General features: G+C 39.2%; 1 protein-coding gene across 3 annotated transcripts in view; it reads left to right on the forward strand.

Moving 5' to 3' along the window:
* Positions 1-27,760, forward strand: part of Brms1 (breast cancer metastasis-suppressor 1-like protein) — a 279,251-nt gene that overhangs the window by 14,321 nt on the left and 237,170 nt on the right. For all 3 annotated transcript variants that reach the window (XM_090375460.1, XM_090375459.1, XM_090375461.1), the window contains exon 2: positions 27,221-27,311. In XM_090375460.1, coding sequence (XP_090231586.1) covers positions 27,221-27,311 — 91 coding nt within the window. The remainder of the gene's footprint in view (positions 1-27,220; positions 27,312-27,760) is intronic.

A 27,760-nucleotide genomic window follows, 5' to 3' on the forward strand; every position in this document is an offset into this window, starting at 1 on the left:
GTACCTCCATCACGATAATGCTCCAGCTAACTGTGCCAAAGCCTGCACCGAATATTTGACCACGACAGGACTGAAACTTCTCGAGCACCCTCCCTGCAGGCCAGACCTTGCTCCCTGCGACTTTGCACTGTTCCCGCATGTGAAAATGAAGCTAAAAGGGAGGCGGTTTTCCAGTGATGAGGACCTTCTACGGGCTTGGGACAATGAGTGTGCTGTACTCCCTAGTGAAACTTGGCAGAACTGGTTTAAAGATTGGTTTCGGAGGATGGAGAGGTGTATTGAATGTAGAGGAAATTACTTTGAAAAAATTAAATAAACAAAGCTGTATTGCAAAACTTTCCTAGTACCCTTTGTATTAAAGGAGACAGCAAAGGAAGTAAGCAAACCCTTCGACATAATTATAAGAGCTTTCCTGGACTCAGGGGAGATACCCATGGACTGGAGATGTGCAAATGTGACCCCAATCCACAAAGGAGGACAAAGGATCAAAACTAATTTGATTGGATACTATGATGTAGTCACAAAGGAACTGGATTCAAAGAATAACTTTGATATCATATATTTGGATCTTAGAAAGGCCTTTGATACTGTTGCACATGGAAGACTGCTACACAAATTGGAGCAGTGTGGCATTGGAGGCAAATTGCTGCTGTGGATAAAGGGATGGTTAAGTGGGAGAAGACAGAGAGTGGTAATCAATGGACACTGCTCTTCGTGGACTAATGTTATTAGTGGAGTCCCTCAGGGTTCAGTGTTTTGTCCATTGTTGTTTTCTGTATTTATAAATGATATTGATGATGGTATATCAGGCTTAATGTCCAAGTTTGCAGATGATACAAACGTTGACAGGGTTGTTAATGACACTAATGACAGTACACTGCTGCAACAGGATCTAGAAAAGTTGAGCAGATGGGCTGAGAGGTGACAAATGAAGTTTAACATTGACAAATGTAAAGTACTACATATGGGAAGCAGTAATCCCAGAGTAACATATCAACTCTGTGGTACCACACTGACAGTGGTAGAGAATGAAAAGGACCTGGGAGTAATTATGCAGGCAGATATGAAGTTTTTTGAGCAGTGCAGATGGTCTGCAAGAGTAGCTCATAGTGTCTTGTCAATGATATACAGGAATTTTTCTAGCCTGGATAAGGAGGTGATTATCCCCTTGTATAAGGCAGTGGTCAGGCCACACCTTGAGTACTGTATACAGGTATGGAGGCCTCATTTTAAGAAGGATGTAGAACTGTTGGAACAAGTACAGAGAAGGGCAACAAGATTAGTGAACAGAACAAAGGGTTGCTCTTACGAAGAAAGGCTTAAGTTTTGCAAATTACAATGTCCGCGAGGTGATCTGATTGAGGTGTATAAAGCTTTGAATGGTTTGACCATGCTCAGTGTTGATGGGATTCTTGCTCAGAATAATCACCTGAGAGGGCATGAATTCAAATTGAGGAAAGACGATTGTAGGATAGATGTGCGGAAGTTTGCCTTTGGCCAGCCTGTGGTTGATTGTTGGAACAAACTTCCATCTGTCGTAGAAGTTGATAGATTAAATAGATTCAAGACAGAACTTGATAAACATTTGGTGCAAGGGGATTGGTGAAATAAGGGGTTTTTTTTTTTTTGTCTGATGCTATATAAGCTTGCATCATGTGCTCTTGCTAATGCTAATAACAGCACAAACTAAAAGTGCAGGAGTAGGAATCCCACAAGGTAGCTCTCTCTCACAGCTCTGCTATTCGCTGCAATATTCATTCCACTTATGGATCAAGTTCCAGTGTTCTTGTCGTATGCTGATGATATTGTGTGTTACTTGCCATGCAAACGCCAGGTTGTTGATCCACAAGAAAGACAAACCTTCTCAGAAACTTTAAACAACTACCTTAATACTTTCTGCCAATATGCCAAATTTTTTGGCCTTTCAGTTAATTCCCAGAAGTCACGCCCTCTCATCTTTTCTCCAAGTCGCAATGACATCCGCTGATACCTTTCTTCTGGAATTAGCAGAAAAGGTTCTGACTCCCACAGACCGTGTCAAGTTTCTAGGAGTAATCCTAGACGCAAATCTGACTTTTAAACAACAAATCCAAGCCCAGCATTCCAAAGCCTTGTGAGCCTTCTCAGGAATGAAAATAGATTTATGCAGAACTCATAATAAACAAATAATCAGGAAATACCTCGAAACGTATTTCAGTAGTGTGATCTCCTATGCCGTGGAAGTTTGGTCGGCCGCACCTCCCACCAGCCTCAAGAAACTATGGGGTCTAGAATTCTGGGTGCTGAAGTGGGCCAACAGGTGGTCTCACTAAATCTACACGACATCCAAATCTGTACTATGCTCCAACCTGCAATACACGCCCGCAGTCCACAGAGCCCACGTGCGGAAAATAAAAGCATTCCTTCATCTGTGTTCATCTAAGCATGATCATATGAACATCTGGAACACGGTTGGTTGGCGTTTGCCAGGAAGACATATTCGCAGGCCTCTGGAGCCTTTGTGCTCAAGGCTCCAGAGGCTACAGAATTTCAATAGACACTTTCCAAATGTGACTTTGGACACTCAACTCGCTCAACATTGACTTGGACCTATGGTTGATTGACAAGTCATATCAAGATGACATCTTGGGCTATCTTACTGTATGTAAAGGAAAGGTTTGCAAGTGCCGGTCCTAGTATGCCGATTTCATTTTATATTATGCTTAATTTGTAGCCTTGTTTTTATTAAGATTAATTCCCTGCTCAGATATTTTGTCTTTAATGGTTAATTTGCAGCTGAACTTTGTATTTTTGTGATTGGTAACTTGTATAGTGAATGTTTTGTAAGATTCCTCTGGTTATCTGTGCAGGGAATCAGAAATGTATACCAGTTAATTTATTAAAGAATATTATTATTATTATTATAATATTCTTGCATGTTTGATTTCAGCAGTCATTAGCTAGACGATGTCGCTTAAATATCTCACTGAAGCCGAACTTGAAAAGTTAGTAAACAAAGAGTTTGAGGATACTCCTGATGAACTGGAATTGTCTGAAGATGAAAATGTGTTACTGGAAGACATTCACACAAAGGCAACAAAAAAGCGATTCATCTGACGAAGATGGTGAAAGCGATAATTCTGCACATGCTGGTAATGAATTATATGACAATGGCAGCAAAAATAATAATTCTGCAAATACAGTTTTGACTAAAGATGGCCCTCGGCGGTCAAAAATCCAACTATCTCCAAGGAGACATCTTGCAACAAACATATTGAACAAAAAACCTGTACTTACAAGCTATAGTGAGAAGATGATGACACCCATGAAGTATTCAACTTATTCATAACTGATAAAATTTTGGATATACTTATTCAAGAAACCCATCATAAAGCTATCTCTCTGAAAGGTGATGAATGGAAGGAAGTAAGTTGCGTAGAAATGAAAGCATTCATAGGCCCGATGATTATTGCTGTTTCACTCAAAGCATGTCAGAAACCCATTCTAGAATTATGGGGCCACAGAAATCCTGTATTGCAACGTGTGATTTTTTTCTGAAACCATGTCACGCACTAGAATGAAGGATTTGCTCAGATTCATTAGATTTGACAATATAAAGACTCGGCCACAACAGCGAGAAGAGAGTAAGTTAGCAGTAATTGAGGGTATATTCCACATTTGTTTTGAATTGTAAAAAAAGCGCATATTCCTGGTGGTGACTTATGCATTGATGAGCAGCTTGTCCCATTCCGTGGCTGGTGTCCATTTCGTGTTTATATGAAATCCAAACTGGCCAGGTATGGGATAAAGATATGAACCTTATGTAATGTAGAATATTCTTATTGCTGGAATGTGCAAATTTATACTGGAATGATAGATGGCACACCTGAAAAGGAACAGTGCAAGAGAGTAGAATTAGATTTGGTAGCAGGTTTGTCATCAGGTTATGAAGTTACCACCGATAACCGCTTTACATCTCTTGCTCTTGCACAAGAATTATTGAAGCAAGGTGTAACACTAAACGGAACTATGCGGCTCACTTGAAGAGAGGTTCCTCAAGAATTTCACTAATGCTGTATTTACTAAGGATGCTATGATAATTTCCTATGTTCCTAAAAAAAAATAGGAGCATAGTCTTACTATCAACTCAGCACTTCGATTTGAATATATCAGATGAAACAGCTGATTTAAAACCCCAAGTGATACTAGACTACAATAAATGCAAAGGGGCTATAGAAACTTTGGATTGCATGTTAGGATAATATACATGCTCCCGTAACACTAAGCATTGGCCATTGGTGATATTTTTCCAAATTCTGAATTTGGCAGCAATCAATGGATTTGTTCTGTAAACAAAGAAATACGAAGATTACAAAAGAGGCAAAACTTTTAGAAGACGCTTATTCTTTGAAGAATTGGGAATTAATTTGGTAAAACTGCTAATAGCTGCGTGTCCTCAAGAACGGCTACCCAAATATATTAAAAATGCTATTAGTGTGATTTTGGAAACTGAGAATTCTGAGGAAAAACAGGAACCATGTGGGTAAAATAAAACACCTGGAACTGGTGTGAAACACAGTCGCTGTACTGCATGCCCCATGATACAAAATCATGGAACCTTGATACAAAAACCATGAAAAAAATGCAGTAAGCGTAATAGGTTTGTTTGCAGGAACCATGCCACTGTAATAAAGTCAACAATATGCCAATCATGCAATAACCAGAACAACTAATTTCAATTCAGTGAAATGCATATCTACCAAAACTAATTAATGTTACAGAACTATTCATTACCAGTATTTAACTTAGCAACTCTGTTTGATTTAATTTGTTATTTCTATTAATAAACATTTATGTAGCTTTATATTGCGTTTTATTTCATATACTTAGTAAATAAAAAATATTTATTTCTGGGGTCACTTAATGACCTCACCTGGTCGTTCGCATTATATTTTTGACGTGGCCATCAGAAGGCTAATCAGTGATTTCATTATCTTCCGTGGAATAGATGTTAAGTTAACAGGTGTGTAATTACTCACATTGCCTTTTGATTCCCCTTTATGAATTGGGGATACATTTGCATATCTTCAGTCTGTAGGGACCTCCCTGAATCCAAGGATACTCTTATAATTATGGCTAAGGGTTTGCTTACCTCCTTTGTTGTCTCCCTTAATTAATTGGATAGTTCCATCCACTCTAGGTGCCTTTTTTTTATGTCCATCTTCAACAATTTCTCCTCCACTTTCCTTTCAGTTATCACAAAGTCATTTAGCTCCTCATTAGAGTTTGATAAATTTCTGGCATACCCTTCCCTAAAGAATTCCTCATGTGTGAATGTAGAAGCAAAATACTTCAATTTTTCTGTAAACCTGAGCAGGTTTACATCACAGTAAACCCATAGACATCGTGGCCCAATGTGATTCAACCCCTTTTTTCTACTGTTAATATAAGCATTGAAGTTGTTGCTATTTTTCTTTGCATTCTTTGCCAGAGACTTCTCATAATCTGCATTAGCTTGCCTAACCTCCTTTGTGACTTGATTACAGACTAATTTATGGCTTTTGTATCACCTGATTATTTAGATGTATCCCATGCACTTTTCTTCTCTGCCACATCTCAGTAGGAAGAGAAGAAAAGACCTCCATTTAGGTCTATATCTTGAACAGTATTTCCTTGTTGGTATGAAAAGCTTAGTAGCTTCTTTGATTACTTCTCTGAATACTTTCCATTTTGAATTTGCAGTTGGTAGCATTATTAGTTGGTCCCACTGCACAGATTTTAAAAATTGTCTGAGACCACTGTAGTCACCCTTACATAAGCAAAAGCCTTTCCCCTTACTGTTGACAGTAGTTGTCTTTAATTAAATTCCACATTAGTACACTGTGATCGCTGCCACCCAGTGGGTCTTTCACCTGCAGATTCTTAATGCATGAAGAATCACTGCTGTTAGCCAGATCAAGAGTATTGCTTCCTCTTGTTGCCTTTCTAACATGCTGCTGTAGAAAAGAGCAATCCAAGAAATCCACAAAAGTCTTGGCTAGTGTGTGAATGACTAACCCACAAATTCCAATCAACATCTGGAAAGTTAAAATTTTCCCTTATGAGACATTCTGATTTACTGGCCCCCTCTATTTCTATAGGGTGTCTCAAAAATATTGGTACAAATGTTTAGGGGAGGTAGGTAACATCTAAAGGAATGTGAATTGCATAGGAACCCATAACCGGAAACGTCATGGGAAAGTAGTAGCAGAGGCACAAGAAGTAGAAATGACACAAGACTAATTAGTGGCAAACATTTATTTGACATAATACAGTCCATTCCGGTTATTTTGGACACATCGGGACTAGTGCATTTTGTCCCGATTAAGCGGCTGCCCCAATTATCCGAAGTTTCATGTAAATAGTTAAAAAATACAATGTAACCCCCCCCCCCTTTACAGTTGGTTCACTGTACAATCAAATCACGTTACGACAAACTCACCATAGTAAAGTACCGTTCACTATACACTGTGTAGTAAGCGCCGGTCATTGTGATCACGTTTGTGAATTGAATTTTAATTCTATTAAACAGCGATTCTAATTAGAGCAAATAGGAGGAATATTATCCACAGGCTATAAAAGCAAAGATATATTAAGCACAAATTTACCCTTTATTACCTTACTTATCAATTAAAAAATTAAATGATACGTGAAAATCGGAAGAATATACGTGATAATCGGAATAATTAATACGTACTGTAATATGTACACACGAACTAGTTGACATTTCTGTTCACTGACATTTGTGGGCGGGGGGTTAAAATTTAAAACAGTAAAAAGATAAGCGATCAATAACAAAGAACACGGCACACACAAATTGCAAGTAACATAATACGTGCAAGTGAGAACGGAGTAACGAGTTACAAAGCTTTAAAAATAGGAATGAAGAGAAGATTCTGAAAATTATTTTTTTTATATGATTGAAGATTCCATGGAAGTGTAAACTCATTTCACCACAATAACCCACAGAATTCCAACTGTCGGTATTATCGCAAATTCAATAAGATCGAGTTTACTGTCCGTTTATGATAGATTTCACTAACAGTGAAATTGCCCAATAAACAGGTGACTGCTAATTGTTTTTATTGTATTATGGTTATGACCTCCAGAATTTCAACCGAACCACGTGGTACTGTCGGAGACAATCGTAGGGTAATCTCCAGTGCTGCGGTCTCCTGCCCTGATTAAACGGCATGCTGTCCCAAATAAGCGAAGTAAACCCTGACTATTTTCTCGATTGGTTTCTTTTTTTTAAGATTTGCCGCAAATAAATGGCTGCCCTGATTAACCAGTGGTCCTAAATAACTGGAATCCACTGTATTAACAATGGAGTACAAGGATGCATTTCATGATGTTACAACAGATGCTCGTAGGTTCCACCATGAGACGCGATGCGTGCGTGACATCGACGCAGCATGGATTGGCGGACACGGTTGAACACACCTGGAGTTTCCTTGTCAGTAGCAGCAGCGCAGATGAGTCTCGCTACGAGATCCATTTCCGTCTCTGCAGGCAATTCATACACTATAGATTTGAGGGGGCCCCCTCACAGAAAGAAATCAAGGCTCAATAAATCAGGTGAGCGTGGAGGGCCAGGCAATGGGTCCACCATGGCCAATCCATCAACGTCCAAAACGCCTGTTCAAATGGTCACGAACACACCTTCCATAATGGGCAGGCGCCCTGTCATGTTGAAATCAAATGTTGCGTCTCACATTTGCTGGAACATCATCAAGTAACCCTGGTAGAACTTGTTCGAGAAAGATCCGATATTTAGTGGAGTTCATGCGGGATGGTAACAGGTATGGGCCGACTAAGCAGTCACTGACCTTACCTGCCCACACATTTATTTCAAAGCGATGTTGTGTTGCGTGGGGGTGCACATCGTGTGGGTTGTCGTGAGCCCACACACGAGCATTGTGCTGATTGAATAAGCCTTCCCGAGTGAAATAAGCCTCATCCGTGAACAAAACATAGGCTGGAAAATTCAAGTCTTGAACACTTTCTTGGAGAAACCACTGCACAAAAGCCACACGTGCAGGATGATCTTGGGGGAGCAGTAACTGAACCCTTTGGAGATGAAAGGGGTGTAAGGAATCGTCGTGCCAGACATGCTGTACACTACATAGTGGCATAGTGTTTTGTTAAAGGCGCCACCGGTGGTTTCCCACATCTGCACCATGGTACTTTGTGAAGAATTTACAGAATCTCTGTAAAAGCCAGAAAAAGTGTAGTGTCTGGTTTGCGACAGAGTTGTGCTGTGGTCTGTTCTGTCTCTGGCTGCTTAGCCGCAAGGCCCCTAAGGGAACCCTACGTTGCCCGCCACCACCACTGGGAGGTGAGCCAGGCTGCCCATTATACTCTGGCTGGCCTCTGCCAGGGTTCCCTAAGCTTCCTGACGGAGACCAAAAAAAAAAAAAAATAAAATAAAATAAAAAAATAAAATAAAATAAAATAATAAATAAAAATAAAGTAATAGATTAAAAAATAAATAAATAAAAATAAAGTAATAGATTAAAAAAAAAATAAATAAAAATAATAATAAAATAAAATAAATAAAAATAAATAAAATAATAAAATAAAATAAGTAAAGGAAAAAAAAAAAAAGAGAGAGAGAGGAGCATAGAAGAAGAGAGGATTAGAGGGGGAATGAATTTGAGTGGGTTGACAGGGGAGAATAAATCCACCCTAATTTAGGCGAAGAATAGGAAAGAGTGTGGGTTTAAAAGTTACAGGGGACAGGCGCCCTTGTGTAATTGCCAATGGCATAGTGCCTGTAGATCCCGCACTGAGGTCAGTGCCAGCAATCCCGCACCTAGATCGGTGCCAGCAGTATATCCTACCCATTTCGGGTTTGCGATGACTTAAATCCCGCACTCCGAGGAGTGCCAGCATCCCGCACCTTGGATGGTGCCTGCAATAGATCCTACCCTATTTGGGTTTGCATGATTATGTCTGCTTTTTTCCGGGGGAATGGAGAGTTATCCCACGCTGGTCCGGTTTAGTTCTTGGGCTCTGAGTTCTGCAATCTTAGCTCGCCTAAGTGCAAATGTTTCTTGTGCGTAGGTGGTTAATGCCTTATAGGTATCTTCCTCGAGTAGCAGAGTGGATTCTTGATTGCGAGGGTTTCTCTGTATTGTGGTGAGGAATTTAAGCCTAATGTTGTCGTAGCTGGGGCACTCATACATGAGGTGCCCCCAGGACTCCTCTTCGCCGCGGTGGCAACGTGGATCATTCTCAATTCCCATGGCGGTCAGTTTTTGTTGGAAGGATCCATGGCCGGTGATGATAAAGGTCACACGGAGGCCAGGCGAAAACCAGGGTGGAGGTTCTGGGTGAGTTGAACTTATGGATGGAAGGAATCGTTTTGTGATGGCCCCTTTTGTTGTGGTGTCCCAGTCATGTTGCCATATCTCTTTGGTCCTTGAGGTTGTCACAGACATTTTCTCAGATATGCCAGACAAGCTGTTCTTGCTACCTGGGAGTCAAAAACGCTGATGAAACTGATATTCGGGTCACACTCAAGTCAAAGTGGACCCAATTTCGGCAAAGTCTGGACGGTCTATGACAGCCAAATCCTCTGCTTGCACCTTCACGATGGTGGGACTGTTAGTAATCCTGGGTATAACCTTCATGCACAAGTACATGGTGGGTGACCACCCAGGTGTGAACCAACGTAAGCAGGGGTCGAGGTGTGGCGCCCACACCACATGGAGGAACGCCGCCCCTCTATGTTACCAGGCAGAACTAGGTGGTAGATGACTCTCATCAACCGGTGAAATACCACCACTTTGCTTATTGGAGGCTTGAAGTGGTGGAACCCATGTTTAGTCTCTAGAGCTAAGTTCCGGCCAACCCTTCCCTATCTCTTCCATCATGCAGTATGATTGATGATTTTTGAGGTTATGATGAATGTCGTGGCGAGATCCAATATTCCTTACAATTCGAGGGTATAGCTCTAAAACGGTGTTCGCAGGCCGGCTGCTAGTTAGTACACCGGACTGAACCTATTGGTAACTCTATAGGAAGCTTCCGGATCAGCTAGTGTATAATCTTGCTACCTCTACTCTGCCAGATAGTGACTGGAGGGAGTCCGAGTAGTGTGTATGCGGGGAGCATTGTCGAGGCCACGTTATGTCAAGGATCTGGGTATATTCTTACCACATGTACGCCATATCCAAAAATTTCATTACTTCATACAGCATGTCCCACCCACTTTTTCTTACTATTGAATACACCATGAATTGTCTAAATAATAGAGCAAGCTTATCTGCGAAAAGATCTAAACCTCCCAAGGACTTCCTAATTCATTTCACAAATATACGTGGTCTCAATTCTAATCTCAACGATGTCCATTTCCACTTGCAGTCTTCCAAACCCCATGTACTTTTTCTGACTGAATCTCAGTTATCAGTTGATTCAACTACTGCTCATCTCAGATGCCCAAATTATTCGCTGTATGATTCCTTTCGCCTGAAAGGTGATACTTGTGCATATGTTCGTTCTGATATTCCCTGTCAGAGATTTGGCAATTTGGAATCTCCTCTCTTTGATCTTCTCTGGCTTAAAATCTCTCTACCTCATTGTGTAAAATTCATCTGTTGTCTCTACCGTTCTCCCAACTCCACTAATCACTTGGAGCTCTTTGACTTCCTCTCTTTGCAACTTGACTTTCTCCAGTCCAACTTTCCTAACAGTGAGGTAATTTTCCTTGGTGATTTTAACGTTCACAACTCCAGCTGGCTTCCGTTTTCTAGTCACACCGACCCAGCAGGTCGAGATGCTGAGGCTTTTGCAATTACTAATTACCTAGCACAGATTGTTCATTTACCTACAAGAATACCGGACAATCCTAATCATACAGCCAATACGCTTGATCTTTTTCTCACAAACAACCCTTCTAAGTACAAGGTTGAAGTGAGAGGTCCTTTAGGCACTTCAGATCACAACTTGGTGATTGTCTCTTCTCCAATGAAACCTTTATCTCATGGCTATTCCGAACCTCGTATTGTTTGGCATTACAAGAATGCAAAATGGGATGACCTGCGAGACTTCTTTTCTTCTTTTCCTTGGTCTGATTACTGTTTCAAAACTTCTGATGTCAACGTTTGCTCAGATCGTGTCAGTGAAATTATTCTTGCAGGAATGGAATCCTTTATCCCACACTCCACTTTAAAATCTCGTCCTTTATCTAAACCTTGATTTTCCAATAAATGTGCTAAGGCTGTCCAAGAGAAGAACGTTGCAAATGGTAATTGGCTTGTTTCTAATTCTTCAGTTTCATTTTCTGCCTACACCAAAGCTCGCAACAATTGTAAAGCAGTTATTAATCAGTCCAAACTAGAGTTTAAACAGGCTAAGAGTAGAAAACTTGCTTCTTGCCCTAATGGTAGCCGAGCATTCTGGTCTCTTGCCAAAGCTATTGGCCGCAACTTTTACCCATCTCTGCTCCCACCTCTGTCCAAACCAGATGGTTCTGTTGTCACTTCAGCCAAGGATAAAGCTGACCTGCTAGCATCCCATTTTTCTTCGAGCTCATGTATTAATGATCTTTGTAAAACACCTCCCACCATTCCTAACACGCTTCATTCAATGCCTCCTGTGGTCTTCCGTCAAAAGGATATCAGAAGGATTTTGATGAATCTTGATGCTAAGAAAGCTCCAGGTCCTGATGGTATTTCTGCACTTCTTCTCAAAACCTGTGCTCCTGAACTTACTCCTATTCTTTGCCGCCTTTTTTCACTTTCTTATTCCAAAGGTGTTTTTCCTTCTGCTTGGAAATTTGCTCATATCCAGCCAGTTCCTAAAAAGGGTGACAAATCCCTCCCATCCAGTTATCGTCCCATTGCAATTACTTCTACTCTTTCTAAAGTAATGGAGAAATCAATTAACCGCCAACTCTTAAACTACCTAGAAACCTTCCGTCTGATCAACGATCGCCAGTATGGATTCCATCAGTGTTGATCCACTGGTGATATTCTGGCTTATGTTACCCATTTATGGACTAATTCAATGGAAAGGTTCGGTGAAACACAAGTAGTTGCTCTTGACATCTCAAAGGCTTTTGATCGTGTTTGGCATAAAGGTCTTCTAAACAAGCTTCCATCTTATGGTTTGCCAACTGTTTTTAGTAATTGGTTATCCAGTTTTCTCTCTGATCGCTCACTGAGGGTGATGGTAGATGGCTCTCTGTCTTCTAACTTCTCCACTAATGCCGGTGTCCCCCAAGGTTCAGTTCTTTCCCCCACTCTTTTCCTCTTGTATATCAATGACCTTCTTCCATTGACTGGAAATCCTACCATAGTTTTGCTGATGATAGCACATTGCATTCAACTTTCCATTTTGAGAAACCTTGTCCAGCTCAATCAGCTTCAAGTTCTCGAAAATCTGCTGCCAATTCCTTAAATGCCGATCTTCAGGTAATTCTCCAGTGGGGCAAAGACAACTTAGTTGATTTCAACCCTTCTAAAACTCAATCTTGTCTTATATCTCGCAAAAAGGATTCTTCTGCTCCTATGCTTTAGTGACACTCCGATTTCTAGGCAAAATGATATATCTCTTTTGGGGATTACCCTGACTTCTAATCTCTCTTGGCACAAGCACATTACAAATATTGCTTCCTCTGCATCTAAAAAATTTGATTTTCTCTTTCGCTCTCGGCGTTACTTTTCTCCCAAACAGCTGCTCACTCTGTATAAATCGCAAATCCGCCCTGCCATGGAATATTGTTCCCACATCTGGGGAGGTGCCCCCAAAACCTCTCTCAAGCTCCTTGATTCCATTCAGAAAAGGGCAGTTAGGTTAATTAATGATTCATCTCTAACAGAGTCTCTCCACTCGCTTTCTCATAGACGCACTGTTTCTGCTGCATGCCTCTTCTACAGATACTTCCATGGGCACTGTTCTTCTGAATTGGCTTCTATAATTCCCGCTCTCTCTTTCAAAACAGTCCGAACACGTGCCGCCACCAGCCAACATCCATTTACTGTCCAACTTCAAACCCACAGAACCAACTTTTCATCTTCCTCATTTATTCATTCAACTGCCGTTTTCTGGAACAACCTTCCTTCATACGTATTTCCCGAAAATTACAATCTACAGAAGTTCAAGTCCAATATCAACAAATATCTTCTTTCGTCTTCTCAACCTCCAACCCAAGCACGGTACTAAGTACTATAGGTTATAATACCTCTTGTGTTTGGGGTTCTCATAAAAAAAAAAAAAAAAAAAATCTCTTGTAGATGTTGGGTTATCCGTTGTCTTTCCTGCCTGGTGCCATTTGTGGTGTCAAGTTGAAAATTTAGCAGTTGGGTTGGAACTCCCTTCCTTAAGTGATAAAAAAGCCCTCTCTTAACCACTTCTAAGTATAGTGGCTGATATCCAGTTATTACTTGCAGAGCAGGTGGTGCTGATGGTGCGGCAGGCCCTGCAAATTGAAAGGAGCATGAATCTCTGGATTGAATCCAGCTTACGTTTATTTCTTGCTAGGATGGCTTTTCGGTACCAGATGGAGGCACCATAACACACAATTGGCACGTATGCCGCTTGGTATATCAGAGTAAGAGCTTTGTGCTTCAGCCCCCAGTCTGCCCTGCTGACCCGCCTTATCATAGCACTGTACCTTTGAATTTTGTTGGCTAGTGTACACTACAATGAGACACTCCTAAGGCAGAGGCAACGGCACGTGTGCTGGTAGTAGGATTATTCTGGACGGCATTCAACACACTTTTTTCCATGGCGGGAGTTTGTGTCGAACGTGGTCTGCCCGCACTATTCCCGTTACCTCTAAATGACCCATAATTGCACAAATTTTGATGCACATGTGCAAACAAACGGTGGTCCGGTACATGTCTGGCTGCTGACTGGGCTAGCCAGGTGGTTAAAATGCCTGCCTGGCAACCCAAAGGTCACAGGTTCGAATCCCGCCTCGGGCTTGGATCAAAGTACTACAAAAACTTTGAGAGGTGCACTATGGCCACAGAAGCCGATGCGTCAACAACTATCAAAAAAAAAAAAAAAAAGTCTGTCTGGGAAGTGTTCTCCATAAATTCGTTGAGCGGCTCATCCATTGCCCTCTGCTAATCCATACACTAGGTGTATGTCTGCCAGCTCACAGTTCGTATATCGATGCATGCTCTTCGTGCGGTGACTACTGCTTGAATGAGTAAACCTGAAATTTTCCCTCTCGCGAACTGATGAACAGCGCCATCTACCGACTTATGGCGACATTTCTGGTTATGGGTTCCTATGCGATTCACATTCCTTTAGATGTTACCTACCTCCCCTAAACGTTTATACCAATATTTTTGAGACACTCTGTATATAGCTGTATTGTATACTGATCACAATCATTAGGCCTATAACACACTCCTACTCTCAGTTTTGGGGCTTTGTTTACTGTAAAACTGATTTGCAGTACAGTATTAAAAAAGGAAATGAGGAACCAATCAGCTATATAATCAGAGCTTCACACAACCATATATAACATCAATTAGAATGATGCCAGAAGAATGAAAGAGAATAGAAATAGTGTAGAAGAAGGAGTATAGAAATAGAGTAGTAGAAGAAAGAGTATAGAAATAGATTTAATGATCAAATCGTCTTCTTTTGCTCCTGAAATAAAATTGCTACGTGATATTAAATAACACATTGCCCACATTTTTTTGGTGTTTCAATTTAGAACATTTACTTTTGCGAGTTTCTTAAGTACATATAGGGTTTCATTGTATTTTTTTTATTTACCGGTAGGGTTCATTGTATTTTTATTGCATCTATAATTGAGGTGATATAGGGGAGAAACTGTGCATTTACTCCTGTTTACACAAATTTACTTTGTGATTGAATAAGCAGCTGAAGAGAACACAGTAGCTTAGTGGTTTCCAATCTTTATGTAATGATGTGCTTCTTAGCTTAGCAATATTTTCATTTTGAATAATGGAATTTAATATAATCATGCATTTGTGTTCCCCCCCCCCATTCCTTCTGAGTGGATGTTTACTTTTGCCAGTTTCTATTATGAAATTGTTTTGCTACAAACTGCATTTTTTTAATATATTCATTTGAGGGGGGAGTATGATCATACATGTGTTTTATCTGAAACACAGGTATGATCATACCTGTGTTTCAGATAAACTGTGGTATATTAAGGTTGCACTGTACATGTCAAAACACTGTGTGTGCGTGTGCACACACGCACACAGTGTTTTGATTAAAAGTCACCATGGTCAACTTTGCTTATTTTTGAGATTAGGCTATTTGTCGTCTGGGCTTTCAACTGAAATTTTTCAGGAAGTTCTTTCTGATTTACTCAAGCAGGGTGAATGTTTCTTCATTTGTCAATTTTTTTAGCTTGTTATTCATTTGGAACAAAGATTAATACCTTATTCTGTATAGATATTAAATATTGTTAATAAATATGATACTAGTATTGTTGCATATACATTTCTGGGTAAACTATTAATGATCTGCAAAAACCAAGGTTTTATTTGGAATCAGCAAACCCAAATTAGTATTAGTAATTTAAAATGACACAATGAAGCAAGCTTGTATAGCAACAGCCAAAAAAAAAATTTTTTTTTTAAATAATAAAAAAAAAAAAACTGCCCAGATCACTTATCCATCCTCATGCCTTCCAACAATTTGTTCAATCCTTCCTTAAATTTATTCAAACCACCCAGTTCCATATCAGATTGAAGTTTATTAAAACAATTGATTATTCTCTAGCTGAAAGAAAATTTTCACACATCTATTCTGCAACATTCTATTCTTTTTCAATTTATGTCCCCTTATGTATGTCCAAGAGTAAAGAGATCATCCAAGATTAATGATCAGATATAGTCACATATCATAGCTCCATCCAACTTTTCTTTGTATCCCTTCTGCATTGACTGTGTGTACTGGTGGAATCCCTTTCAATGTTCTTCACTAGACCCAGATGGTAGTCTGGGTAACGTTAGTGATTTGAGTGTAAGTAATGGAACTTGTTGAAATTCTGCATCCCATTTTTCTATAATTTGCAATAAGCTTTTCAGTTAGTTTTTTTGTAATTTTCACTCTTAATTTTACCAAGAAGGCCATTCACTACAGGCAAAAAAACTGCCAGGCAATTTGCTCAGCATAATTTTGTCTTGTAGTTCTTATGTGGCCAACATCTGCTTAATTTGTAGACCATTGAATATGCCATCTTCTACTTTGCATCAGGCAATTTTAGAAACATGGATTGTATATGCTTGAAAGTGTTATCTGGAGGTGCCAATGCTTTTACAAATTGTTTGACCAGTCCCATCTTGATATGGAATGGTAGAAGCGAGACTTGTTTCTTGGAACCAAGGGATTGTTTACTACATTGTGTTCCATGCTGGTAGGTGTATATTTCCATCATTAAGCAGCACAACTTTTAAATTTTACTTGAACTGTCTATGAAAAGATACCACCCGTTTGGATTGTGACTAATACCAATTTCTTCATAAAGACCAATGAAATCAAAGGGATAGCTTAGGAATTTTGCCACAGTGTAAAGCTGTGCATCAAACATCCTACGCATCCAGATGATTTCAGTTTGAATGTGAGAGTCATATTGAATGTGATTAGACTTGAGTCTGTCACTAAATCATTCTGTTTTTGATGATTAGGGAAATCTGGTGCTTTACGTGAATAGATCTCTGAGATGTAATCCCAATTATACTGTTCACCAGATTCATTGTCTAATTCTGAAGTCTTCTTTATCAGGTGGATTGAAAATTGGTACTTCTTCAGTGTGTGGTATCAGAGCAATAGAGGATACAGGAACTCCCTGACTTACGTAATACTTGACTTACGCAAATTCGACTTTATGTAAGTTTTTGCCAGTCGGTGCAAACTGAAAAAAATATGGAAATGTATTTTGCATCTGTAGAGATAAGTGGAGGTATTGTGAAAATATCGTAATGTTGAACCCAATAAGGTATTGTGTTTTTTTTTTTTGTTTTTTTTTGTAATTCGTTCCATGTCCTTGGAAGCTGAAAATTTCACTATATTACTGAGCTGTTTATCGCTCTAAAAGGTCATTTTTATAACAGAAATTGCACTACACTTTCATTGTTATCATATGTTCCCATTATAAGAATCAATTTTGAAAGCCTTTGTGGTATTTTACAAAAACATTTCTGGAGGTCACTACCATAAAGCAATAACAAACAATTTGCACTTTCCGGTTTATTGGACTTTTCTGTTACTGCAATCTATTATAAACAGGTAGTAAACACAATCTTATTGCATTTGCAATAATACCAATAACTATAATAATGTGGGTTTTTACGTTACGGTATTATGGTGAAATGAGTTCCCCTTCAATCATATAAAAAAGAAATTTTCAGAACCTTCTCTTCGTTCCTATATACGTTACAATGATGAAGGGAAAGCAACCAACGGAAAGTGCAAGTGCTGGCAGTGCTAGGAAACAAAACAAAATTGATTTAGAAATAAAGATGAGTTAATCTAGAAGTACGAAGGAGTACGAAGTTTGTCATCTGTTGCAAGGGAATTAGTTCTTGCTGCTTCAACAGTTAATACTATTTTAAAGGATGGTGCACGTATAAAAGAACATGTCAAAGGATCAAAACACTTAAAATCAACAGTAATCACAAAACAGCTTTCAAGTGCTATAGTGAAGATGGAACAGCCATTAATAATAATATGGATGGAAAATCAAATTCAGAAGCAAGTGCCCCTGAATCCATGGCCGTTCAAGCAAAAGCAAGAAGTATTTATGAAGATATTAAGGATAAGTATGGCGAATCCCAAGCCAAGCAACGGATGATTTAATAGGTTCAAGCGTTGGCTGGTTTCTAAAACATTAAAGTATGCAGTGAAGTTGCCAGTGTCGATTCTGCAACTGCAGAGAAATTTTGTGATGTGTTGGAAAAAATTATTGATGAAAGCAGCTATTCAGTGCAGCAAATTTTTAATGTTGACAAGACTGCTCTGTATTGGAAAAAAAAAATGCTGGATCGAACATACATTGCCAAAGAGGAAAAGACAATGCCAGGTTTCAAGGCTTCAAAAGATAGGACCACGTCTTGCTTGGGGCTAATGCAGCGGGAGATTACAGATTAAAGCCACTGCTTGCATACCATTCTGGAAATCCTCATGCATTTAAGGGCATCAAAGCCACCCTACCTGTGAATTTCTGATTGAACCAGAGAGCATGGATAACAATAACTCTCTTTGAGGATTAGTTTAAATACTGCTTCATTCCCAAGGTTGAAAATTATTGTAAAGACAGCGACGTTCCTTTCAAGATTTTGCGTCTATTAGATAATGCTCCTGGACATCCTACGCATCCAGATGATTTCAGTTTGAATGTGAGAGTCATATTTCTACTGCCAAACGCAACTTCACTCATCCAACCTATGAATCAGGGTGTTATTTCGAATTTAAAACCATACTATTTACGCGCAACATTTGCTCAGGCATTGTTTGCGGTAGATGATGAGAAAAATTTTGCATTAAGAGACTTTTGGAAATCTTACAATATTTACCACGCCATCTTAAACATTAATAAGGCCTGGGCAGAAAATACTAAAAGTTGTTTAAATGACACATGGAAGAAAATATGCCCACAGCACGTAAAAGTCTTCGAAGGGTTTGAAAAAGCCGAATCATATGAAGAGGTTATAGATAAGATTGTAAAGGGAGCTACTTCAGTTGGAGGTTGCTGCCAAAGACGTGGAGGAATTAATAGAGGAAGAAGAGAAGGAATTATCTAACGAAGAACTTATTTACTTGCAGGCAGCGATAGTGAAAGAAGAAAATGCTGACGAAGCTCAAGATGCTTCAAATGAGGAGCTGAGACCTTCATCACCAGAGAGATGGCAGTGGCCATTTTGTGAAATTGCATCAACAATGGCAAGGTTTGAGAAGATGGATCCTGATAGCGAATGATTCTTAAAAGTTAACAGAAAGGTGAATGATATGCTTGCTACAGAGAAGTGTATGATGAAAAGAAATAAAGCCACCATCCAGTCATCCATTAATATGTGACCCCTTCTAAATCTCCTCAACCTCTGCAGTGGCGTACTTATCAGCTGAAAATGTCGATTCTGGCAACTATGCTCGAGACGTAAAACTTACTGACGTTATGCCTGTCTCCTCTCTCTTTTTGTAATTTTATAATTTTGAAATTTTTTTAAATTGCACACTTGTAATTTTTCTTGCACATGAGGTAAAAAATTGAATAAATATGATAAATTCACATATTTGTTGAACATTTCTTTTTTGATTCAATCAATTCAGCGAGCACAGTTACAAGTGCTGCACAAGCATGGGGGAAATTCTGACTTACGTAGAGTTCCGCGGAATGCAAACCTTATGTTAATCGAGGAGCCACTATATTATGTTGGGATGCACTACAGTTTTTTTGATTCTCAGACTTTAAAACTTTGGTATACCTACCATACAAAAGTAACAGGCATCAGTCATAATGATGTTCTGTTGGTATTCTCTGTATTCAGGGTATAGCAAAAGACATACACTTATGACTCACAAAATCATTCCTTTAATGTTCATCTGCATCTGCCACAGCAAAAATGAATGCTGTAAATAACCAGCAATGTTATGCTTAACCTACTTTAGACCTATATAATATTCACAGACATTGTAGAATGAGGATGGAGGTAACTTCTTTGTTTGATAGCCATAGCAAACTTTAAAAAAAAAAAAAAAAATACAAGTACTACAGGCTCTTATTAATGTAATACATATACATGTACTTATGTAATACAGTGATTCTGGTTATTTGGGCCGTTTATTTGGGGCAAATCTTAAAAAACAGAAACCAGTCGAGAAAATAGCCAGGGTTTACTTCGCTTAATTGGGACAGCATGCCGTTTAATCGGGGCAGGAGACCGCACTGGAGATTACCCTACGATTGTCTCTGATGGTACCACTTGGTTCAGTCGAAATTCTGGAGGTCACAACCATAAAACAATAAAAACAATTAGCAGTCACCTGTTTTTTGGGCTTTTCTGTTAGTGAAATCTATCATAAACGGACAGTAAACTCGATCTTACTGAATTTGCAATAACACCGACAGCTGGAATTCTGTGAGTTATTATGGTGAAATGTGTTTACACTTCCATGAAATCTTCAATCATATAAAAAAATTAATTTTCAGATCTTCTCTTCATTTCTATTTTTAAAGCTTTGTAACGCGTTACTCCGTTTTCACTTGTGCATATTGTGTTACTTGCAATTTGTGTGTGCCGTGTTCTTTGTTATTGATTGCTTATCTTTTTACTGTTTTAAATTTTAACCCCTACCCACAAATGTCAGTGAACAGAAATGTCAACTAGTTCATATGTACATATTACAGTACGTATTAATTATTCCGATTTTCACGTATCATTTAATTTTTTAATTGGTAAGGTAATAAAGGGTAAATTTGTGCTTAATATATCTTTGCTTTTTTAGCCTGTGGATAATATTCCTCCTATTTTCGCTAATTAGAATCGCTGTTTAATAGAATTAAAATTCAATTCACAAACGTGATCACAATGACCGGCGCTTACTGCACATTGTATAGTGAATGGTACTTTACTATGGTGACTCCATCGTAATGTGATTTGATTTGCAGGGAACCAATTGTAATGGGGGGATATATTGTATTTTTAACTATTTACGTGAAACTTCGGATAATTGGGACAGCCGCTTAATCGGGCCAAAATGTACTAGTCTCGATGTGTCCCAAATAACCGGAATGGACTGTATATATAAACAGATGTTTGTTCTCCTAGTTTGACCGTTTATAATGCATTTTTTAGATGGGAGAACATGTTATATTAATTTAATGAAATTTTTGGATATGGTATACATTTTGGATATAAAATGTACCTAGCTCCTTGATAAATGAGTGGACAGTGTTGCCCACATATCTGCTATATGGACTTTTTTCATTCACTATGTGGCAGAGTAGAGGCAGTGACTGGAAGGAGTTGCTGATTTTTATGGGTTGGCCTTTAAAAACCTTTTGAAAGCTGTATCCTTAATGTAAGGAATATTGGATCTTGTCATAACCTCAGGGGCTCACATCCAGTGAGTATGGGCTTGGCACACCCAGGGCCCAGAGCTGGATATCATCATTCTTCTCTTTCTTGGTGATTCCCTTCTACTTCTTTCTCTCTCTCAGGGAACTCAGGAATTTTTTTTTTTTTTTTGGCTGGTGTAGCATAAGCTTCAAGCTTCCTTGCACCATGTAGCTAATAATACAGTCGATTCTTGTTATTTGGGACCTATAGGGACTAGTGCATTTTGGCCCGATTAAGCGGATGCCCCAATTATCCGAATTTTCACGTAAATAGCTAAAAATACAATGGACCCCTGCTTTACAATTGGTTCACTGTACAATCAAATCACGTTATGATGGACTCACCTAAAGTACCGTTCACTATACGATGTTGTAATAAGCACGGTCATTATGATCACGTTTGTGAATTGAATTTTAATTCTATTAAACAGCGATTCTAATTAGCCAAAAATAGGAGGAATATTATCCACTGGCTATAAAAATAAAGACATATTAAGCAAAAATTTATTCTTTATTACCTTACCAATTAAAAAATTAGGATACGTACCTTACTAATTAAAAATTACATGATACATGAAAATCAGAAGAATGTACGTGATAATTGGAATGATTAATACCTACTATAATATACTAACTAGTTGACATTTCTGGTCACTGACATTTGTGGGTGGGGGTTAAAATTTATAACATTAAAAAGATAGGCAATAACAAAGAACGTGGCACACACAAATTGCAAGGGTCCTCCATAGCCAGGTGGGCAGGAGCATTTTTTTTTTTTTTTTTGTGTTTTTGTATGGGCGGCTCCTAGAACAGAAGTTCATCTCCGCCTCGTTGCTCTGTTCAGTTTTTATAGACTCTGTAAAGGTAAGGCCGGTGTGTGTCTTATAAAAATAAATAATATATATATTTTTTTTTTCCCCAAACCAAATCCACACAGGAATATCCCAGATTGGATGAAGATAGATGAAAAGGAAGGGGAGAGAGATAAAAAAAAAAAAAAAAGAAAAGAAAAAGCTTTTCATCCCGCACGGGAGAAAGTGATAGGAAAGAAAAACTGTGTTTGTGAGCTTATGTGTGTGTGTTCTGTAGCGTGATGTTGTGTTTTGGCCTATTGGCTACCTGGAAGGAGTGATCACCTGGACAATTCCTCTAGGTACTCGTCCCTAGCAGAAGAAGGGCAAGGCCTCCCCTACTATCTGCACGCCCTCCTCCCTGGAGAAGAGTTCCCAGGGAAGAAAGAAAAACTTGTATAAGATGAAGAGAGGGAAGGAGTAAAGAGGAGGACTGTTCCGGCCGAGGGAAGTTCCAATCCAGGATGGATAGCTAGAACAACAACGCAAACAAATAAATAATAAATAAATAAATAAATAATAATAATAATAAAAAAAAAAAAAGGTGGGCAGGAGCAGCAGTGCATAGCACGCACTTCTTGATTAGACTGGGTTTGAGCCCGTGACCACCAAATACGGGGGATGTGAAAGGGTCAGGGAATGGCCACCGTATATCCTTGGAGCAATATGGCCTTAGTTGCTAATGCTCCTAAAAACCAAATAACAACAACAAATTGCAAGTAACACGATACGCGCAAGTGAGAATGGAGTAACAAGTTACGAAGCTTTAAAAATAGGAATGAAGAGAAGATTCTGAAAATTAATTTTTTTATATGATTGAAGATTCCATGGAAGTATAAATTCATTTCACCGTAATAACCCACAGAATTTCAGCTGTTGGTATTATCGCAAATTCAATAAGAACAAGTTTACTATCTGTTTATGATAGATTGCACTAACAGAAAAGCCCAATAAACAGGTGACTGCTAATTGTTTTTATTGTTTTATGGTTGTGACCTCCAGAAATCCGGCGCATTATAGCCTCAGTTGCTGATGCGCCAATAAAACCCAAACCCAATCCAGAAATCCGACCAAACCACATGGTACAGTTGGAGACAATCGTAGGGTAATCTCCAGTGCTGCGGTCTCCTGCCCCGATTAAACGGCATGCTGTCCCAATTAAGTGAAGTAAATCCTGGCTATTTTCTCGATTGGGTTCTGTTTTTTAAGATTTTCCCCAAATAAACGGCTGCCCCGATTAACCGGTGGCCCAAATAACTGGAATCCACTTTAATAATAATAATGATGCTCATCATAACTTCAAAAGACAAATCATACTGCATGATAGAGGTGATGGGGATTTGCTGCAGCTCTGTTTTGTAGATTAAATGGTTTTTAATACTGTAAGTTCCCAGTAAGCAAAGCGGCGATAGTGCACTTGGTTATGAGGGTCATCTTCCATGTAGGATTGCCTGGTGAGGGTTGGCCATTCCTTCATGTGATGTAGATGCCACATCTAAATTTGTATTTATGTTTGCTGAAATCTGGGCGGTCACTTTCAGTATATTCAGTGCAGTGTTCTCCCTGGCCAAGTGGTCAAGAGCGGCAGTGCAGTAGCACGTGTTCTTTGAGTAGACCGGGGGTTCAAGTCCCTGACTGCTAAATACGGTCGAACTGCCAACCTGCACTGGACCAGAATGGCAGATTATGGTCCATTTCCCTCAATTTGAATCATTGAGATTTCCATCCTGCAGTGGATTGATAATGGCCGGAGTAAAAAAAGTGTTTCTGACCTTGCGCATGAGGAGAGGAGGACCACATACAAGGTTGCTAACAGTTCCACCATTGTCAAGGTTCAAGCAGAGGATTTTGTTGTTAGAATGATGGGACTCTGCCATTCAAATGAGCAGAAGTCTGAAAAACAAGATGCAGGATATTTCAGAGACTGCTGGTAGTCATTGCGTTACAAGTAAACACATGGGTTGTGTTAGGGTAGCTAAGAATAGAAACAGGTGCATGTATACCTGCGTGTACACCAATGCTAGGAGTTTGGTAAATAAATTTGATGAATTTGAGGTATTGCTCAAAACATCAAAGGCAGATATTGTTGGGATATCAGAGATGTGGTGTCACACAGATATAAGTAATGCGGAACTGGAATTTGGGGAATACAATGTATATAGAAAGGATAGACAGGACAGGAGGGGAGGAGGGGTTATGCTATTAATTAAGAAACACATAAAGTCAAAGGAAGTGAAGCCAGTTGACATCGATGGACAGGGCAGTGTCGAGTCAGTTTGGTGTGACATAAGCATAGGGAAATCAAAATTGAGAGTAGGAGTGTGCTATAGGCCTAACGACTCTGATGAGTATAATAATATATTGTACAGGGAAATAGAGTGGGCCAGTAAATCAGAGAGTCTTATAATGGGGGATTTTAATTTCCCAGATATTGACTGGAATTTGTGGGTTGGTCACTCGCACACTAGCAAGGCTTTTGTGGATTTATTGGATGATTGTTTTCTACATCAGCATGTTCGTGAGGCAACAAGAGGGAGCAATACTCTTGATCTGATTATCAGTAGTGATTCTTCATGCATTAAGAACCTGCAGATAAATGAACCACTAGGTGGCAGTGATCACAGTGTGTTGAAGTGGGATTTACTCAAGGAGGTAACTACCATCAGAGGTAAAGGGAAGGGTTTTTGTTTTCGTAAAGGCGACTATGATGGTCTGAGACAGTATTTAAATTCTATACAGTGGGACCAACTGATGATGTTACCAACAGCAAACTCAAAATGGGAAGCATTCAAGGAACTAATCTTGGTGGCTACCAGGCTTTACATACCAACTAAGAAATATTGTTCAAGGTTTAGGCCTAAATGGTTGTCAGATGGACTAATGAGACATGTGGCAGAGAAGAAAAATGCATGGGATACATACAAATTAATGGGTGACATGGAAGCCTATGATAGATATAAGTTGGTCTGTAACCAAGTCACAAAGGAGATTAGGCAGGCAAAGGCAGACTACGAAAAATCCTTGGCAAAGGATGCAAAGAAAAACAGAAAGGAGTTCTTTACATACTTGAACTCGAGAAGGAAAGGGATGAATCAGATTGGTCCACTGGATATTGATGGTTCAACAGTTGAGGATCCTGCACAGGTGGCTAACAATCTAAACGAGTATTTTGCATCTACATTCACGCATGAGGAGTTATTCAGGAAGGAGAATGATGTAGGTAAAGTAAACATTGGCAGTGAGCTGGATGATTTTGTAATAACTGAGAGGAAAGTGGAGGAGAGATTGTTGAGGATAAACATAAAAAAGGCACCTGGGGTGGATGGTATCTATCCAGTTATATTAAAGGAGGCAGCAAAGGAAGTATGCAAACCCCTAGCCATAATTATGAGAGCTTCTTTGGACTCAGGGGAGGTACCCATAGACTGGAGATGTGCAAATGTAACCCCAATTCACAAAGGAGGATCAAAGGCTGACACAAGTAATTATAGACCTGTTAGTTTAACTTCTGTTCCAGGTAAATTAATGGAGGCACTGGTTAAAGAAGCACTGCAGGATCATCTAGACAAGAATTCAGTTATAGCTCAGACGCAGCATGGTTTTGTTAAGGGCAGGTCTTGCCTGACCAATTTGATTGGATACTATGATGTAGTCACAAAAGAACTGGATGCAGGGAATAACTTTGATATTATATATTTGGATCTTAGAAAGGCTTTTGATACTGTTGCACATGGAAGACTGCTGCACAAATTGGAGCAGTGTGGCATTGGAGGCAAATTGCTGCTATGGATAAGGGGATGGTTGAGTGGCAGAAGACAGAGAGTGGTAATCAATGGACACTGCTCAACGTGGACTAATGTTATTAGTGGAGTTCCTCAGGGTTCAGTGTTGGGTCCGTTGTTGTTTTCGGTGTTTATGAATGATATTGATGATGGGATATCAAGTTTAATGTCTAAGTTTGCAGATGATACAAAGGTTGGCAGGGTCGTTAAGGACACTACTGACGCTATGCTGCTGCAACAGGATCTGGAAAGGTTGAACAGATGGGCTGAGAGGTGGCAAATGAAGTTTAACATTGACAAATGTAAAGTACTACATATGGGTAACAGTAACCCCAGAGCAATGTATCAACTCTGCGGTACTACACTGACAGTGGTGGAGAATGAAAAGGACCTGGGGGTAATTGTGCAGGCAGATATGAAGTTCTCTGAGCAGTGCAGACGAGCTGCAAGAGTAGCTCATGGTGTCTTGTCAATGATATACAGGAATTTTTCTAGCAGGGATAAGGAGGTGATTATTCCCTTGTATAAGGCAATGGTTAGGCCACATCTTGAGTACTGTATACAGGTCTGGAGGCCTCATTTCAAGAAGGATGTGGAGCTGCTGGAACGGGTACAGAGAAGGGCAACAAGATTAGTAAATGGAACAAAGGGTTGCTCTTACGAAGAAAGGCTTAAGTTTTGCAAATTACAGAGTCTGGAGACTAGGCACCGGCGAGGTGATCTGATAGAGGTGTATAAGGCTTTGAATGGTTTGAGCATGCTCAATGCCAATGGGATTCTTCATCTTTCTCAGAATAATCACCTCAGAGGGCATAAATTCAAATTGAGGAAGGACGGATGTCGGATAGATGTGCGGAAATTTGCCTTTGGCCAGCGGGTGGTTGGTTGGTGGAACCGACTTCCATCACTTGTTGTTGAAGTTGATAGCCTAAACAAATTTAAAGCTCAACTGGACAGGTATTTCGAACGAACAGAGGGGTGAAATGGGAGAGGGTTTTTTTTTTTTTTTTTTGGCTGATGCTGAATAAGCTTGCTTTCTTGCATCATATGCCTCTACTAATGCTAATGCTAAATACAGCCCACTTGACTCACAAATAGAATCTAAATGCCTGAGTTGCATTTTTAAACTCTCAGGCAACTGTCATACGTGGAAGGAATGTGTGTTACAATCCTCGGTATCCAAGAAGGAATGAGCAATGAAAGAGAAAAAAAAATTCTCAGTTCAAGCAGTATACCCTTAAAAAGATTTTTGAAGAGTTTGCCAAGATTGTTTTTGTTTAGTGAAATTTTTATAAAATTTAGGAGGAAACATATTTATATTACAAAAAGTTGAGTGAATATTATGTTGTAAAGAAAAATGCTACTTTTTATATATTAATTATTAATTAATTAATTTGTGAAAAAGTTATTTATTTTTCACTTCTATTAATCACAGAAAACTTAAATTTAAAACAAAGAAAATCAAATGTATATGAAATATAATGCAGTGCATTTGTACTTTTTTGCAGAGCTTGATGAAGAAGACTGTGAGCGACGTAGAAGTGAATGCTTAGATGATATGGCTGATCTTGAAAGGCAATTTTTACATCTTAGAGAGCAGTAAGTATATTTCATTAATTTGTGGGGCCCATAGACAGAAAGAGTTTCAACTACAAGAAATTACAGCAGCATTTTCATTTCTCAACTAGCAAGCCACAGACCAATGTTTGAGGAACAATAAAGCCAGACTCTGGCAAACTTATTTATCAGAGCCACTCTGAACCTCAGTAAAGAATAGACAAGCCACTCTTCTGAACCTTTAGTAAAAGACATTTCAGTTTCTGACCTAGAGGTATAATGATGTGATATCTGTATGTGAATAAACCCAAACTTTTGCTCTGTTTATGGTCTTCTGGATTATCATGCAGATGATTTTGAATGTTGTTTAGCAAGTTATTACTTCCAGATGTGGCAAATTGTATGCTTAATAGCTGTACAGAAATGGGCAAAACTTTTTCTTGTGGAGAAAAATTGGCCTCCCTCCCTTTATTTTTTTACATTGTTTTTAG

Source organism: Mastigoproctus giganteus, chromosome 6 (genome assembly GCF_048544385.1).
Source record: "Mastigoproctus giganteus isolate SK-2022 chromosome 6, ASM4854438v1, whole genome shotgun sequence".
Lineage (NCBI taxonomy): Eukaryota > Metazoa > Arthropoda > Arachnida > Uropygi > Thelyphonidae > Mastigoproctus > Mastigoproctus giganteus.